Source organism: Chiloscyllium plagiosum, chromosome 21 (assembly GCF_004010195.1).
Source record: "Chiloscyllium plagiosum isolate BGI_BamShark_2017 chromosome 21, ASM401019v2, whole genome shotgun sequence".
Classification (NCBI taxonomy): Eukaryota; Metazoa; Chordata; class Chondrichthyes; order Orectolobiformes; family Hemiscylliidae; genus Chiloscyllium; species Chiloscyllium plagiosum.
The window spans coordinates 58325427-58341922 of NC_057730.1; the positions used below are offsets into that span (position 1 = coordinate 58325427).

Genomic DNA, 16496 nt, shown 5'->3' on the forward strand with positions numbered 1-16496 from the left:
AGGAGAGGCTGAGGCACTTGGGGTTGTTTTCATTGGAGAAAAGAAGGTTTAGGGGTGACTTGATAGAGGTGTACAAGATGATTAGGGGTTTAGATAGGGTCGACAGTGAGAATCTTTTTCCACGTATGGAGTCGGGTATTACAAGGGGGCATAGCTTTAAATTAAGGGGTGGTAGGTATAGGACAGATGTTAGGGGTAGGTTCTTTACTCAGCGAGTCGTGAGTTCATGGAATGCCCTGCCAGTAGCAGTGGTGGACTCTCCCTCATTATGGGCATTTAAGCGGGCATTGGATAGGCATATGGAGGATAGTGGGCTAGTGTAGTTTAGGTGGGCTTAGATCGGTGCAACATCGAGGGCCGAAGGGCCTGTACTGCACTGTATTCTTCTATGTTCTGTTGAAGAGAGCAGTTGTGGTTGAGCATACTGTATTTTCATTAAAACATTGTGCAAGTAAACTAATTAATATAACTCAACATTGAGGAATTTGCCATCTCGTATCATTAAAAGGGTCATAAATTGAGCATCCGTTCAGGAAAGATGTTAGGAAACATCCCTACACTGAGCGGTCGGGGTTTGGAACTCTCTTAGGCAAATGGCAGCGGATACTGGATCAGTTCGTTTTAAATCTGAGATTGATGAACAAAAATTAATTAAAGGTATTAAGGGATATGGGTCAAAGGCAGGAATATAGATTTTAGACAATATCAGCCATCTCTCAATGGTGCAACAGGCTTGAGGAGGCTGAATGGTCTACTCCTATTCCTGTGTTCCTATAAATATTTACATAATCTATTTAACATCAGGAAAGGAACCCAACTATGTTTTAGGAATGAAAAATGCTTACAAGTTTTAGGTACTTTGAAGTTTTCATCATCAGGTGTCCTGCCCAAAGGCAGGTTCTTGGCTCATAGACTTCTCCATACCACTTTATGCTCTGCCAGTCTCTTAATTTTCCTGTGTCTTCCTTCAATTTTTGAGTTGTCCAGCATTGATCTTTTTCTTCCTTATGTTTTCTTTCCTTGCAGCCTTCCCTTAATAATGCCTATTGCTGGTTGTTTCTCCCTAAGATACACTTGTCCAGTTGCTGCTGCTTCATTCTTTTTATTATTTGTTTATGAGAAATGAGTGCCCCTTGGGAGACTGATTAGCAAGGTTAGATCTCATGGAATACAGGGAGAACTAGCCATTTGGATACAGAACTGGCTCAAAGGTAGAAGTCAGAGGGTGGTGGTGGAGGGTTGTTTTTCAGACTGGAGGCCTGTGACCAGTGGAGTGCCACAAGGATCGGTGCTGGGTCCTCTACTTTTTGTCATTTACATAAATGATTTGGATGCGAGCATAAGAGGTACAGTTAGTAAGATTGCAGATGACACCAAAATTGGAGGTATAGTAGACAGCGAAGAGGCTTACCTCAGATTACAACAGGATCTGGATCAGATGGGCCAATGGGGTGAGAAGTGGCAGATGGAGTTTAATTCAGATAAATGCAAGGTGCTGCATTTTGGGAAAGCAAATCTTAGCAGGACTTATACACTTAATGGTAAGGTCCTAGGGAGAGTTGCTGAACAAAGAGACCTTGGAGTGCAGGTTCATAGCTCCTTGAAAGTGGAGTTGGAGGTAGATAGGATAGTGAAGGCGGCGTATGGTATGCTTTTCTTTATTGGTCAGAGTATTGAGTACAGGAGTTGGGAGGTCATGTTGCGGCTGTACAGGACATTGGTTAGGCCACTGTTGGAATATCGTGTGCAGTTCTGGTCTCCTTCCTATCAGAAAGATGTTGTGAAACTTGAAAGGGTTCAGAAAAGATTTACAAGGATGTTGCCAGAGTTGTAGGATCTGAGCTACCAGGAGAGGCTGAACAGGCTGGGGCTGTTTTCCCTGGAGTATTGGAGGCTGAGGGGTGAGCTTGTAGAGGTTTACATAATTATGAGGGGAATGTATAGGATAAATAGACAAAGTCTTTTCCCTGGGGTCGGGGAGTCCATAACTAGAGGGCATAGGTTTAGGGTGAGAGGGGAAAGATATAAAAGAGACCTAAGGGGCAACTTTTTCACGCAGAGGGTGGTACGTATGTATGGAATAACCTACCAGAGGAAGTGGTGGAGGCTGGTACATTTGCAACATTTGAGAGGCATTTGGATGGGTATATGAATAGGAAGGGTTTGGAGGGATATGGGCCGGGTGCTGGCAAATGGGACTAGATTGGGTTGGGATATCTGGTCGGCATGGAAGGGTTGGACCGAAGGGTCTGTTTCCATGCTGTACATCTCTATGACTCCATATCACTGTAGTGTATTAGATGCACAGATCACAGGCCTCATTTGTTAATGTTTTATTTAATTCAGCATTTGAGTGCTTTTTCTTATTCCTGTTTGTCACCATAAGCATTGAAGTATTTTCATTCAGATGAACTACTGTAGAATTTACTTTACCTGCACAGCTCTCTTGAATTTTCTCTCAGTAAATGTTTTATGCATGTATGATTTACATACTTGAAGAGTTGTAGTTTACTTTTTCCTGTATAATGTAGTTTCTGCAGGAACGTGCAACTATGGGACATTAAGAAATATAAACAGCACCAAACTTGATATCTCACCTATTTGGCAATGTTTGAAATCAAATGAGTTGTAAAGGTTAGTTTGCTAGGAAATAGCCTGACTTGTAACATTGAGGAATTAAGTTTGTTAATTACATTTTTGATACTATTGTCATTCTCCTGATTTACCTGTGTTCGGAATTGTAGACTGCTAGTTGCCTAAAAGGATTCTTCATTGTCCTGATGCCTGCTGTTCTTTTGCATTTCAGTAGGGAGCAGCACTGATATGATTGTAAGATAACAACACAAAATTAAGTAGCTGCTTTTAATGTTTGCCCCAAAGTATATGATTTACATTGAGTATTAGAATTTTTGTGACATTACTCTCTCGTTTATTTATTTTTGAGAACATCAACTGTTAAAAATGTTTTAGTTGCAATCCCACTTTTCAAATTAAAAGTTATTTTGAGTTTTGCAGTTTATAAAAATGGTGAGGCAGTTTGTCCTTGCTAAATATGAATTCTGGCACTTTCCGTGACTGGAGTTATGTAGTTAAAGACAGAAATCAGGAAGTTACTGGTTAAGGTGCTCACTCCTCTGGAAGCTCTCTAATATACTGCCACGAAACTTTGTTATTCAAACACCTGAAAGGGCATGAAGTGACAGTACAGTATTGGCAAAATAGACCACCAGAGAAAGTAAATCCTTGACCATTACTGTGGAAGCAAATTTGTACTGGTAATATTATTTTAATCACTGAAAGAATCTCTCTGGCACTTAAAATTAACTCATAGAAGCATTTGTTTCCTGCAGGTGTTAATTTTTGTCTACCCTTGTAAAAAGCGAATGCCTTTTTATTAATTTGTTTTTTTTTGTATTTCTGTCCATTCCTGACCTTTTCTTCTGAAGAACATTTCATTTATTTGACTTTCTTTTACTTGGGTTTTCTGGATCACTGAAGGTTTTCTTGGAGTATTGAAGTTCTGTGATATGAAAGTACTAATGGGTCAAGACACAGGCTATAAAAATGAAACCATGGGATGCTGGAAATGTGAAACAAAAACAAATTATTATTTTATCTCTCTTATTTTTGATTTCTGTACATGGTTTGACACTAAACTAGCAGTTCTAACTGACTGATGTTCAAACTCAATGTCTTGGCAAGGATTTTTGAAATTGATTGATTGTTGAAGGGGATGAAAGGTTACTTCCTGTTCACACAAGTCTGAATTCTCCTATGGAGATAACTGTCAAATTGTATTCACTGCAATTTCCAGCACCAAAGCCTTTAGAAAGTGAAGTGATTGTAACAAAGTCAGCGAGGTGGACCTCATGGAACGAGTTTCCTGTTTGGGGCTGCTAACCTAGTCCAGTCAGTGAGCCCTGGCTAATGGGTGCGAGCAGAGTGTCAGATATCCTGTTCACTCTTGAGAGTTGGTTCTCCATGTGTAAATAAAGGGTGACTTGGTGACAGGATACCGGTCTCTGTGGAGTTTATTTCAGTGGCAATGAGAGAAAAGCATGCTCCCAAGGATATTTGCTGCATGTGAATTTCTTTGAGTTGGTTTAAGCATGTCTACTATCATGCCATTACTTGGGAAGTTTGACTCCTTCAATGCTGCTATGAAAGACTGGGCCCTGTATGTGGAAAATATATGTTTTTATTTCCAAGCAAATAAAAAGCAACAAGTAATTCTCTTGACAGCTTACGGACCTGCAACTTTTTCAGTTATTAGCAGCTTAACTTTTGCTGAGGCACTAGATGGTAAAACCTTGCAAGAGTTGAGGAATTTTGTTAAAGAATATTACAATCCCAAACTGCCTCTAATTCTGACACTAATGGTTTTACTGAGCAATCTGAGAAGCAAGGGATTGATGAAGTAACCATCTCCTAGCTGTAGCCCAGTTAGACTTCAAGCAGGCAGTACAGCTGGCATTGTTGTTGGAAAATGCGACAAGTGGAGCAGATGAGTTGCAGGATATCCTTGTCAGTGCAACTGAGCAGGGGAAATGCCACTTGAGTGAAGGCAATTGTACAGCCTCATTTCGGACCTGTCCTGAACAAAGGGACTCGAGGTCAACCCATAGTAAAATCCCAAAACAAATCCAAGCCTTGGTCAAATGGTTAAAATTTCCCTCAGGACCTGGGCCAGCTAGTCATTTTAGTTGCTAGTATGCAGACTTGAATAGAAGAAGTCCTACGAGACCTAAATTGAATAAGATAACTCGGACCAGTATCCAGGATAGTGCAAACCCTGGCAAGTCCATCTACATGTGGTTTGGAACAGTTAAATTGCTTAGCAACACTCAAATTGGAGCCAATCAAAATAAATGTTGGGTTAAATAGTCAACAGGTTCTAGTGGAGGTCGATACCAGCACAGTCATTTCAGTGATTTGCAGAATAGGGCTTTAATAAAATTCACTCTGGACTCAACCATTAATTTTGCACAAGATCTCAGCTGAACTGAGAACCTATACTGGGGAGCATTTACAGATTAAGGGTATAACTTTGGTTCCAGTCTCTTATGAGAAGCAGCTGGTTCAGTTACTGTTGGCTGTAAAAAGCTCGGGCCCAAGCTTGATAGGGTGAAATTGGTTGGGAAAGATTCACCTTGATTGGCTCAATATTTTTGTATTAGAAAATGGCTGCCTGAGTGAAGTCCTAATTAAATACCTAGAAGTTTTTCAGAACGACTTAGACACTATCAAATGAGCCAAGGTCTCCTTGTATGTTGACCAGGCAGCAATTGCACGGTTCTGCAAGGCCTGCCCAGAGCCATTTGCTTTAAAGGTAAAAGTAATGGCAGAAATCTGAAGGCTGCAGAGCAAGGAATCATCAAACCAGTCCAGTTTGTAGATTAGGCAGAGCTGGTCATGTGGATTGTGAAGCTCGATGGGTCGGTTCGCCTTCATAGTGATGTAAACAAATTGTGAAGTGTGTTTTGCAGCTGGATAAATACCCAATGCCTCGAATTGAGGATTTTCACTCAAAGCTAGCGGGGGAGGCGGCAGGCTGTCATTCAGAAGCTGGACCTGCATACTTGCAGTTGGATGAAGGTTCCCAGAAGTATTCTACAATAAATACCCATGAGGATTTGTGCCAATATGAGGGTGCCTTTGGGGTATTGTAAGCCTGTGCAATTTTTCAACAGATGGTGGAGAACATTTTACAAGATCTACCCCAGGTTGCCATTTATCTGGATGACATGCTAATAACAGATAAGACCAATAAAGAGCACTTAACAAAGAGCAAAGGTTAGAACAAACAGTCTTACCACAAATTCAACCCAAACTCTGGGTCAGATACGTTGATGACACCTTTGTAATCATTAAAAACACGGAAATAGAGAACACACACCGGATCATCAACTCCACACTCACAGGAATCCGATTCACGAGAGAGGAAGAAAAGGACAACCAACTCCCATTCCGAGACGTGAGGGTACAGCAAGCATGCCAAATGCCTTCTTCACCACCCTGTCTACCCGTGACATCACTTTCAAGGAACTATGTACCTAAACCCCTAGCTCTCTGTTTGACTAGACTCCCCAGGGCGCTACCATTAACTTTGCAAGGTTTGCCCTGGTTTGTCTTAGATAAATGCAAGGTGTTGCATTTTGGTAAGTTAAACTCAATTTTCCACTCCTCAGCATATTGGCCCATCTGATCAATGTCCCACTGTACTCTTAGATAAGATTTTTCACTGTCCACTATACCACCATCCATGAACATCAACTAGCTACGAAACGACACGACCAGCTATCCCTAGTAGCCACACACGCAGACGAGAAGCAACATGAATTTGACTGGGACAACACTACCATTACAGGGCAAGCGAAACAAAGAACAGCCAGGGAATTCCTAGAAGCTTGGCACTCATCCACAAACTCTATCAACAAACGCATAGACCTGGACCCAATATACCGGCCACTACAGCGGACAGCTGAAACTGACAACCGGAAGCGGCAAGGACAGGCCACTATAAATGCCGGAGGAAACACCAGAAGCGCTTCACAGGAGGCTCCCGAGCACTGATGATGTCACCTAGACAGGGGACGAAACGTTTGCAACAAAAACTTCCAGCTCGGCGAACAGAACCACAGCAACGAGCACCCGAGCTACAAATCTTCTCACAAACTTTGAGCACTTAACAAACTTGGATATAGACCTTAAGACATTTCTCTCGATTTCTCCTCAAAAGGGAAAATGTAATCCAGGCACCCAAGTGATTTACTTGGGCTACAGAATAGTTGAGATCAGTTTACACCCATTGGAAGATAGTGAGAGTGATCAAAGATGCCCTGGGTCACAAGCTCCAGAGCTTTGATCTTTCCTTGAGCTGATGAACTATTATGGAAAGTTCATACATAACCTGGCCCCCTTCCTGGCACCTTTGCTTTAACTCTTAATGGTCAGAGTTGGAAATGGTCACGTAGCCAAGTGATAGCTTTCAAGGAAATGAAGAAACAGCTACCATCCTCGAAGGTGTTCGTACGTTATGATCCCATGTGAGGTCTGGTATTGACATACGATGCCTCCCCCTACAGCATCAGGTTAATATTAGCTCATAGCTGGCACAATGGAGTGGAACACCCAATAGCATATGTATGCCGAACTTTGGCTAATGCAGAGTGTAAATACACCCAGGTACAGAAGGTTTAGCAGTCATATTTGGATTCTGGAATATCTTTTATGGATGTAAGTTCTTAACCTCTGTAAGGTCCAATTAGTGGACCGTGCATTGCTGCCCTCAGCTCGGACAGAGTTCAGAGATGACCTCTAATACTAAGTGTGTATCTAAGTTGGAACGCTATCCTGGAGGCCAAGTCACAAATACAGATACAGAATTCTACTTCATGTCCAGCCATTTGTAGACATCCACAATGACTAAGATCATTAAGCCCACGAAAGGACCTGCACAGTTGATTGGTAACTCAGTCCAGAATTGAACCACCTCCCTGCTGGTACCAGTGGTACTGCCACTGGAAGAATCTGTAATGGTTTTGAATTTTCTGGACACACTTACTTTCAGTCACAGCTGATAATATCAGACTTTGGATGCAGAAAGATCCTGTCCTGGCAAATCTGAAACAGCTAGTGGTGATGAGGGATATCAAAGGGCTGTTGAAACCAGAATTGAAACCTTTTTGGACTTAGACCAGATCACAGTAGAGGATGGCATGTTATGGGGAGCAAGAATGAATTTAGAATATCTTTTATTGTCACATGTATTCCAGTACAGGAGTAGAGTGAAAAGTTTTTACAATGGCTGCCTTTAATGGTGACATCTTAGGTACAAGTACCTAGGTACAAATCTTAGATACAAAAGAGGGATAAAAGGAAATGTAATAGCATTACTCAGTGTCTTTTAATAAAAAGTTAGAAATTACATAGTTATAACATAAAGGATTGACATTACAGTCTGGTAAAGAATTTCAATTAGCAGCAGTTCAGCACATGGCCTGACTGCCTGTGCCAGTCCAACATTTGTCCCACTGCACTAACACTCGGCTGCGCCAAGGTAAGTTGTGCTGCTCTGGGACTTGCTTCCCCCCCACGCTGTTGTTCCAAGCTGACCTCTACCATAGTTGTCCAGAAGTTTCTAAAATGAAGACATTGGCAAGAGGTTAAGCCTTGTGGCCAGGATTGGATGCTGACATAGTTGCATTACCAGAGTGCCAACAAGGCCAAAAATTACTGTCAGCAGCTCCCCCACTTCTGTGCAAATAACTAGATAAATCCTGGACTCAGTTATGCATGTCCTTTTGTGGACTTAATGATCTTAGTCATTGTCGGTATCCACAAATGGCTGGACATGCAGTAGAGTTGTTTTGTCAAACAAGGGTGATGAAGATAGAAAGGTAGCTCTCATCTTTTGCAATATACAGACTTTTAATAGTATTGGTCAGAGTGGGGTGTCTTTATGCGAAGGTTGGTAGGGTGGAAGGTGAACACCGGGAGGGGGGGGCGGCGGCGTTCTGTCCTTGTTACGGTTGGAGGGGGGGGTCCGCCACCTCCAAACGGACCCCACCATCAGGGATATATTTCCTTCTCCACCCCTTTCCGCCTTCCGCAAAGACCCACGTCCCCCCCCCTCCCCCCACCCTCCCATCCTGGCACCTTTCCCTGCCACCGCAGGAATTGCAAAATCAGTGCCCACACCTCCTCCCTCACCTCCATCCAATGTCCCAAAGGAGCCTTCCATGTCCACCAATATTATTTGTTGTATCCGTTGCTCGGGATGCAGCCCCCTCTACATTGGGGAGACTGGCGCTTTAGGGAACATCTCTGGGACATCTGCACCAATTAACCACACCGCCCTGTGGCCCAACATTTCAACTCCCCTCTCCCACTCTGCCAAAGACATGGAGGTCCTGGGCCGCCTCCACTGCCGTTCCCTCACCACCCGACGCCTGGAGGAAGAACGTCTTATCTTCCGCCTCAGAATACTTCAACCCCAGGGCATCAATGTGGACTTCACCAGTTTCCTCATTTCCCCCCACCTCACCCCAGTTCCCAACTTCCAGCTCTGCACTCTCCCCATGACTTGTCCTACCTGTCTATCTCACTCCACCCTATTCTCTGACCTATCCTCTTCATCCCCAACCCCACTCACCTATTGTATTCTATGCTAATTTCTCCCCACCCCCAACCTCCTCTCATTTATCTCTCCACCCTGCAGACACTCTGCCTCTATTCCTGATGAAGGGCTTTTGCCTGAAATGTCGATTTTCCTGCTCCTCGGATGCTGCCTGAACTGCTGTGCTTTTCCAGCACCACTCTAATCTAGTATTGGTCAGATAATGGGCCATCATTTACCATCAGAGATTTTGAGTAATTTCTGAAGTTGAATGGTGTTCGACATATAAATATAGCTCCTTATCATCCATTATCCAATAGTCTGGCAGAAAGCACTAGCCAAACACTTGAAGACAGGCAAGTGGGAGAGAGAGAGAGAGTTTACTTCAGGAGATGAAGTGGTATAGGAACCACGATAATGGCCCTGCATGGGTAAGAGGCATGATCAGGTCCAGTGACATATAAAGTTTGGGTAAGTGTGCCAATCCTGAATGTGGACTAAATGAAAGCTGAAGATGCATGTGTAAAGCAGGCTTGGCCCCTTGACAGCCTAGGAGAAAGTGAGGACTGCAGATGCTGGAGACCAGAGTTGAAAAATGCCAGGCAGCATCCGAGGAGCAGGAGAATCGATGTTTCGGGCATAAGCCCTTCCTCAGGATGCTGCCTGACCAGCTGATCTCCAGCATCTGCGGTCCTCACTTTCTCCTTGATGGGCCAAATGTCCTGCTTCTCTGCATCTATGATTACCTGCATCTAGTTTTGTGACTCATACATAAGGACACCCAGATTCCTCTGCCCTGAAGCTTCTCTCCATTTAGATAATTTGCTTTTTGTTCCAGTTAAAATGGATAATGTCATATTTATCTTAGGCAATTTGGAATTACTTAGTCTGCCAAAATATTGGCCTATCGATATTCATTCATATATTTCTTGTTTCTTCATTACTTCATACTTATTTTCCCACCTAATTTAGCATAATCTGCAAAATTGGCTGCAGTTATTTCTATTCCCACATCCTAGTCTTTTAATTAGATTGATCCTCAGGTTCAATTATTTACAAAATCTGTGACACCCTGTTAGATGTCAAAATCTGGGGTAATTTGCCACCTTCAAGATTTAAAGGGAAGAGCGTAAAACGTGGGCAAGAGAGTGAGACGTGCAAATAGGTTACTGAAAAGAGTCCTCCTAAAAGGTGATGAACCCTTAGTGGTCAAGAAAAGGGAAATGAAATGCAAGAGGAAAGCATTAACTGGCTCCGGTGCTTATGTAGTTCTGAGTCACTGAGCAATGTCGTTGAGAATTACTGAATGGTCTGTGATTATTTCAGTTTGTTAATGTGCTTTTAATTCCTCAACACGAAATAAGATAATTGTCTTTGTAATTAATTGCCACCTAGTGTAACCAGACCTCCTTATGTAGCCATGGGATACATGATCCAGAAATTGAGTTATTATCTTGTAAACCAGTTGTTAATTATTTAGGGTAAAATTATTTAGCTTTCCATGAAAAGAACTTGAGCAGTCTCCCAAATGAACATTTGATAAAAAGCCAGTAGTTTTTATTGAATCATTGTAATCATAGGGTTCCATAATCAAATTGAGCAATCAGTACTTTGGGGTCAAAAAGTGTGGTGCTGGAAAAGCACAGCTGGTCAAGCAGCATCTGAGGAGCAGAAGAGTCGACACTTCAAGCATAAGCTCTTTTTACCAGGAATGGAGTAGTTGGCCTGACTCTTTTTTAAAAAGTTTTATACCTACTGTACTTCACATTTCCTTGGCATTCTCTTGATGATATATGTGAGAAATTGTTGGTGCCATTCTGACATAGCACATTGGTGCTGCACTAAGTGTGCGAATGTAATTGAGTCATAGTTCAGACAAAAGGCCCTTTGGTCCAAAGCAATATTATTGACTTGGGACATAGGTTTAAGGTAAAAGGGGACAAGGTTTAAGGTAAAAGGGGACAAAATTTAAGGATGAGAGCCAAGTTTTTTACATGGTGTTCAGTGCCTGGAATGTGCTGCCAGAGAAGTTGGTGCAAGCAGATACAATAGTAATGTTGAAGAAGCATCTTGGCAGGGAATAGAGGGGTGTGGCATGTGTAGAGGCAAAAGCTTTTTCGTTTAGAAAGTCATCATGTGTTGGTACAGTCTTTGTAGACCAAAGGCCCCTGGTTCTGTGCTGTACTGTTCTTCGTTCTTTGCTTTTGACTAGCGTCGACTCAATCACCTAACTACTCTAATCTCATTTTCTAGCACTTGACCTATGACTTTATATGCCTCGGCAGCGTAAGTGTGTATCTGAATATATCTTAAATGTTTGCACGTTTCTGCCTCTTTCACCATGGAATCAGTGTGTAGTGTCCTAGTTTCTGTTATATGTCAGAAAATATGATGTTCAATGTGCTTTCGACAGGAGTTTGTTATTGTCTGAAAGTCGACTGGCTGAACAACTTGAATAAATTCAAACCAACTACAAATTGTAAATAAAATCCTGATCCAGTTGTTTCTCTTGGGTTGAAGGTCTAACTTTGACCAGGTCAATTGATGATTGAGTTGGTTTAGTTTCGTTGGTTAGAATGTGGTACAGAATAACACCAATAACTTGGGTTCAATCCCCATTGCAGTTGTCATCTCCTAGCATTGTCCCATGTTTGTTGAAGTGTGAGCCCTTCAATCTATAGGACTACTTATACAGTCATTAGAGATGTACTGCATGGAAACAGACCCTTCAGTCCAGTCCAACCCAACCAGATATCCCAGCCCAATCTAGTCGCACCTGCCAGCACCCGGCCCATATCACTCCAAACCCTTCCTATTCGTATACCCATTCAAATGTCTTTTAAATGTTGCAATTGTACTAGCCTCCAACACTTCCTCTGGCAGCTCATTCCATACACGTACCACCCTCTGCATGAAAAAGTTGCCCCTTACGTCTCTTTTATATCTTATCCCTCTCACCCTAAACCTATACCCTCTAGTCCTCGGAAACGACTTTGTCTATCTATTCTATCCATACCCCTCATGATTTTGTAAACCTCTATAAGGTCACCCCTCAGCCTCCGACGCTCCAAGGAAAACAACCCCAGCCTGTTCAACCTCTCCCTGTAGCTCAAATCCTCCAACCCTGACAACACCCTTGTAAATCTTTTCTGAGCCCTTTCAAGTTTCACAACATTCTTCCTATAGGCGGGAGACCAGAATTGCATGCAGTATTCCAAAAGTAGCCAAACTAATGTCCTGTACAGCCGCAAGATGACCTCCCAACTCCTGATCTCCATACTCTGACCAATAAAGGAAAGAATATCAAGCACCTTCTTCACTATCCTATCTACCTGCACTCCAAGGTCTCTTTGTTCAGCAACACTCCCTACGACCTTACCATTAAGTGCATAAGTCCTGCTAAGATTTGCTTTCTCAAAATGCAGCACCTCACATTCATCTGAATTATACTCCATCTGTCACTCCTCAGGCTATGGCCCATCTGGTCAAAATCCTGTTGTAATCTGAGATAACCTCCTTTGCTGTCCACTACACCTCCAATTTTGATGTCATTTGCAAACTTACTAACTATACTTATGTAAATTATTTGGATGTGAGCATAAATGACGAAACGAAGTGGACCCAACACCAATCCTTGTAGCACTCCACAAGTCACAGGCCTCCAGTCTGAAAAACAACCCTCCATCACCATGCTCTATCTTCTACCTTTGATCCAGTTCTGTATCCAAGTGGCTAGTTCTCCCTGTATTCTGTGAGATCTAACCTTGCTCACCAGTCTCCCATAGGGAACCTTGTTGAACACCTTACTGCAGTCTATATAGATCACATCTACTGCTCTGCCCTCATCCCTGTCTAACGGATGTTTATTGATCCCTTGTGGGGTATCCCTGTGGCTAATTACATAGCAACGTCTGACTAAAGTTAGCATGATATGCAATGTTTACTCAACAGTTTAAGTTTAAAATCTACAAAAATTTTATATTGAATAAATATAGTTTCTCAAAATGGAGAAGCCCTTGAATAATAACAATATACTGAATGTTTGTTTGTGTATAAAGAAGATTACTGGCAGTTGCTTGGCTGTGTGGATTTCACGTGAAAATCAGTTTTTAAGAATGGAGACACACCTTTTGTATAAGTAATCAGAAAAAGTGCAATTCTTGTTAGAATATCTTGAATGTACAAATGTAACTCTTTTTATATTTGGTTTAGTTTTTGTCTACTCTGATAATTTGACACTCCCTTTTTTTTCCTGTTACTGTTCTTTTAGTTTGCAAATGCACCATGTAAATAGGTTTACATTTTCATACTTTGGGTCGAAACAGCATGGAATTTGAAATTAACTGCACTGGTATAATTTGGCCCAAGTTTGTTACTGATGCTTTCAACATCTTGTTTGCAGGTTTTTTTAACTAACTATATTTTATTCTTAATTACTATTCTTTCTTCTACCAGGGATCTCAGAAAGAGCTGTTAAACTTGACACAGCAGGATTACATAAACAGGATTGAAGAATTAAATCAGTCACTAAAAGACGCATGGGCTACAGATCAAAAAGTGAAAGCACTGAAAATAGTTATACAGGTCAGCTTTAAACAACATGAAAATGGGCATTTATCAAATATTTCTTAAGATGTTCCTCTAGTTCGAGTTATTGGGAGCTACTGCCAAGAGTGTTACTATTAAAGTGGCAAAGCCCATTCAGTTCTTGACTACTTTGTTTTTGCATCATGTATTGCTGAGGCTGTATAAGGCTGTGGCCAGACTATGTTTATAATGTGAACGTTCAGATTTTTGAGTCCCATATTGTGGGTTGGATGTGCTCATTTTGGAGAGAGTCCTGAGGATATTTACAAGAATGATACTGCGGAGTGAGGGGCTTGTCATTTGAGGACTCTTGACCCTACTTGATGGAGTTTAGGAGGATATGAGGATCTCATTCAAAATTAGAGATGGCTGAGATGCCTGGATAACGTGGATGTGGAGATGATGTTTCCACTAGTAGGAGAAACTCGAATGAGAGAGCACAATCTCAGGAAGAAGAGAATACCATTAGGATTGTGATGACGACTTTCTTCAGTTTGAGGGATGTGCATCCATGGAAATCATGGCCTCCACAGCCTTCTGTGGCAAAATTGTTGAATGTACTTACGACTTACATAAGTCCTTGATTCGTATGGGGATCAAGGGTTATGGGGAGAAGACAGGAGAACATAGTTGAGAAAAATATCAGCCATGATCGAATGGCATAGCAGATATGATGGATTGAATGTACTAATTCTGCTCTATCTCTTAGGACTAATGACAGAAACTAAGATTAGAATGATCATATCTGCTTTTCTTGTCTGTAATACAGTAAAGCAAATTATATGAATATTCAAAAGCATTCCTACTGTTTATTCATCACATGCAAAAAGACATAAGATGCAAACTGAGAGATGCAAACAGCATAAATTTAAAGAACAGATCAGAATCTCGCATAGCAATTCTTTTTTCTAAATAGCATAGTTCCAACCCAACATACAATTGAACTGAATGCTTTTGGTCTCTAATGATGTACCACAGAAAAGATGGCCTTTTGGCCCATTCTGCCTGTGGAGAGGTTTATAATTAATCCCAGTCCCCTGCTCTCTTCCTGTATTCCTAACTTTTCTTCTTTTGGTTTACTTTATGTATTTATCTGGCTAGCTTTTTTTTAACATTACTGTTGAATCCACTTCCACCATCCCCTTTTTGTGCATTCCTGCTCAAAATATCTCATTGTCTAAAAGTAAAATGTTAATTTTTTTTTGCAGTTACTTAAATCCAAGTCATCTAATTTCCAGTCCTTCTGTTAGTGGAGACAGGGGAAAAAACTATATCTTTTCAGCACTTTTATCAAATCTCCTCCTGTTCTTCTCTCGTTGTGTGTGGTGCTAAGAAGAACAGCAGATCAGGCAGGATCCAAGATGCAGCTGCTTGTTGTATCCTGCCTGATTTTGTGCTTTTCCAGCGCCACACTCTCGATTCTGATCTCTAACATCTGCAGTCCTCATTTTCTCGTCTTGATCTTCTGTACTTTTTAAGAAAAAATGTAGTGAATTGTTCTCACTTTTTGGTAACATTCTAGCAAATCTTAGTACCTTTAAACTTAATGATATTAAGATCACTTCTCCAAATGCTCTGCTCCACTTACCCAACCTCACTGAACTTTATCTGGCAGGACTTGCTTCCTTGTTGGTCTACATTCAAATTGTGTGGAACACTAATTTTTATATAAATCACTTGAGGATTCTTCCCACTCCTTTTCCCCTTTAGTGATTCCTAAAAGATCACCACCAATGCCTGCACAATCTGCTCAGCTGTCTCCTTCATAACTCTGGTATCGTCCATCCAGATTGATACACTTCAGATCTTTCAGCTTCCCCAGCACTTTCTCCTTCATGATGGCCACTAAATTCACCTCTGCCCCCGACTCCCCTGAAGTTTTGTTGTACTGGTGTCTTGAATCATGAAGATTGATGCAAAGTATTCAGTTCCTTCACAGTTTCTTTGTTCCCTATTACATTCTTGCCCAGCTTCATTTCCAGCAGTCTGACGTCCACTCGTGCTTCTTTGTTAGGTTTTTATATGTCTGAAAAAGCTCTTGCGATCTTCTTTTATGTAACTAGCTAGCTTACCCTCACATTTCATCTCTCCATTTATTGTTTTTTTTAGTTCTTCACTGGTTTTTAAAGACTTCCCAATAACCACCTTCATACTGTATCCTTTTGCTTTTATGCTGTGCCTGACTTGCCTTGTCAGCGTGATAGCTTCATTCTCCCCTCAGTATGTTCTTTCTGAGAGGCATAAAAAGAATTCATCCTAAGTTAGCCCCAGAAATTCTTACATTGCTGCTCCACTGTCTTCCCTCTCAATCAACTCTGGCTAGGTCCTCACTCACCTTTGTCGTTAACTTGACTCAATTGTAATACTGTAACATCTGATTCCAGCTTCTTTCCCTCAAACTGCAGGGTAAATTCTTTCATATTAAGGTCACTGCCCCCTAAGGTTCCTTCTTCATAAGCTCCCTAATCAAGTCTGCCTCGTTATACATCACCAAATCTATATTAATAATTTTCTCCATGTCAAATGCTGGTTATTCCAGGAATGTTCTTCCCAGTGTGGTTAAAGTGCAGCCTTTTCATCTTGAAAAGCTTGCTTGTGCTCCAATATCTTGCAAATATAATGGCCTCTCTCCTACTTTGTTTTGGATGAGAGATTGAACCGAGGTTCTGTCTGTCCTCTCGGGATGTAAATGATCTCCAGGACATTGTTTTGGTGCCAAGCGTAGAATTAACTCGCTGCCCTGGCCAATACCGTATATACTCATGTAAGAGTAGATATTACGCAAAAGTTG

At 41.6% G+C, this 16496-nt stretch overlaps 1 protein-coding gene across 1 annotated transcript in view; it reads left to right on the forward strand.

The window, feature by feature from the left end:
• vps35l (VPS35 endosomal protein sorting factor like) overlaps positions 1–16496 on the forward strand; it is a 154495-nt gene that overhangs the window by 25044 nt on the left and 112955 nt on the right. The window contains exon 7 of the mRNA XM_043712168.1: positions 13574–13702. Within this exon, the coding sequence (XP_043568103.1) occupies positions 13574–13702 (129 nt within the window). The remainder of the gene's footprint in view (positions 1–13573; positions 13703–16496) is intronic.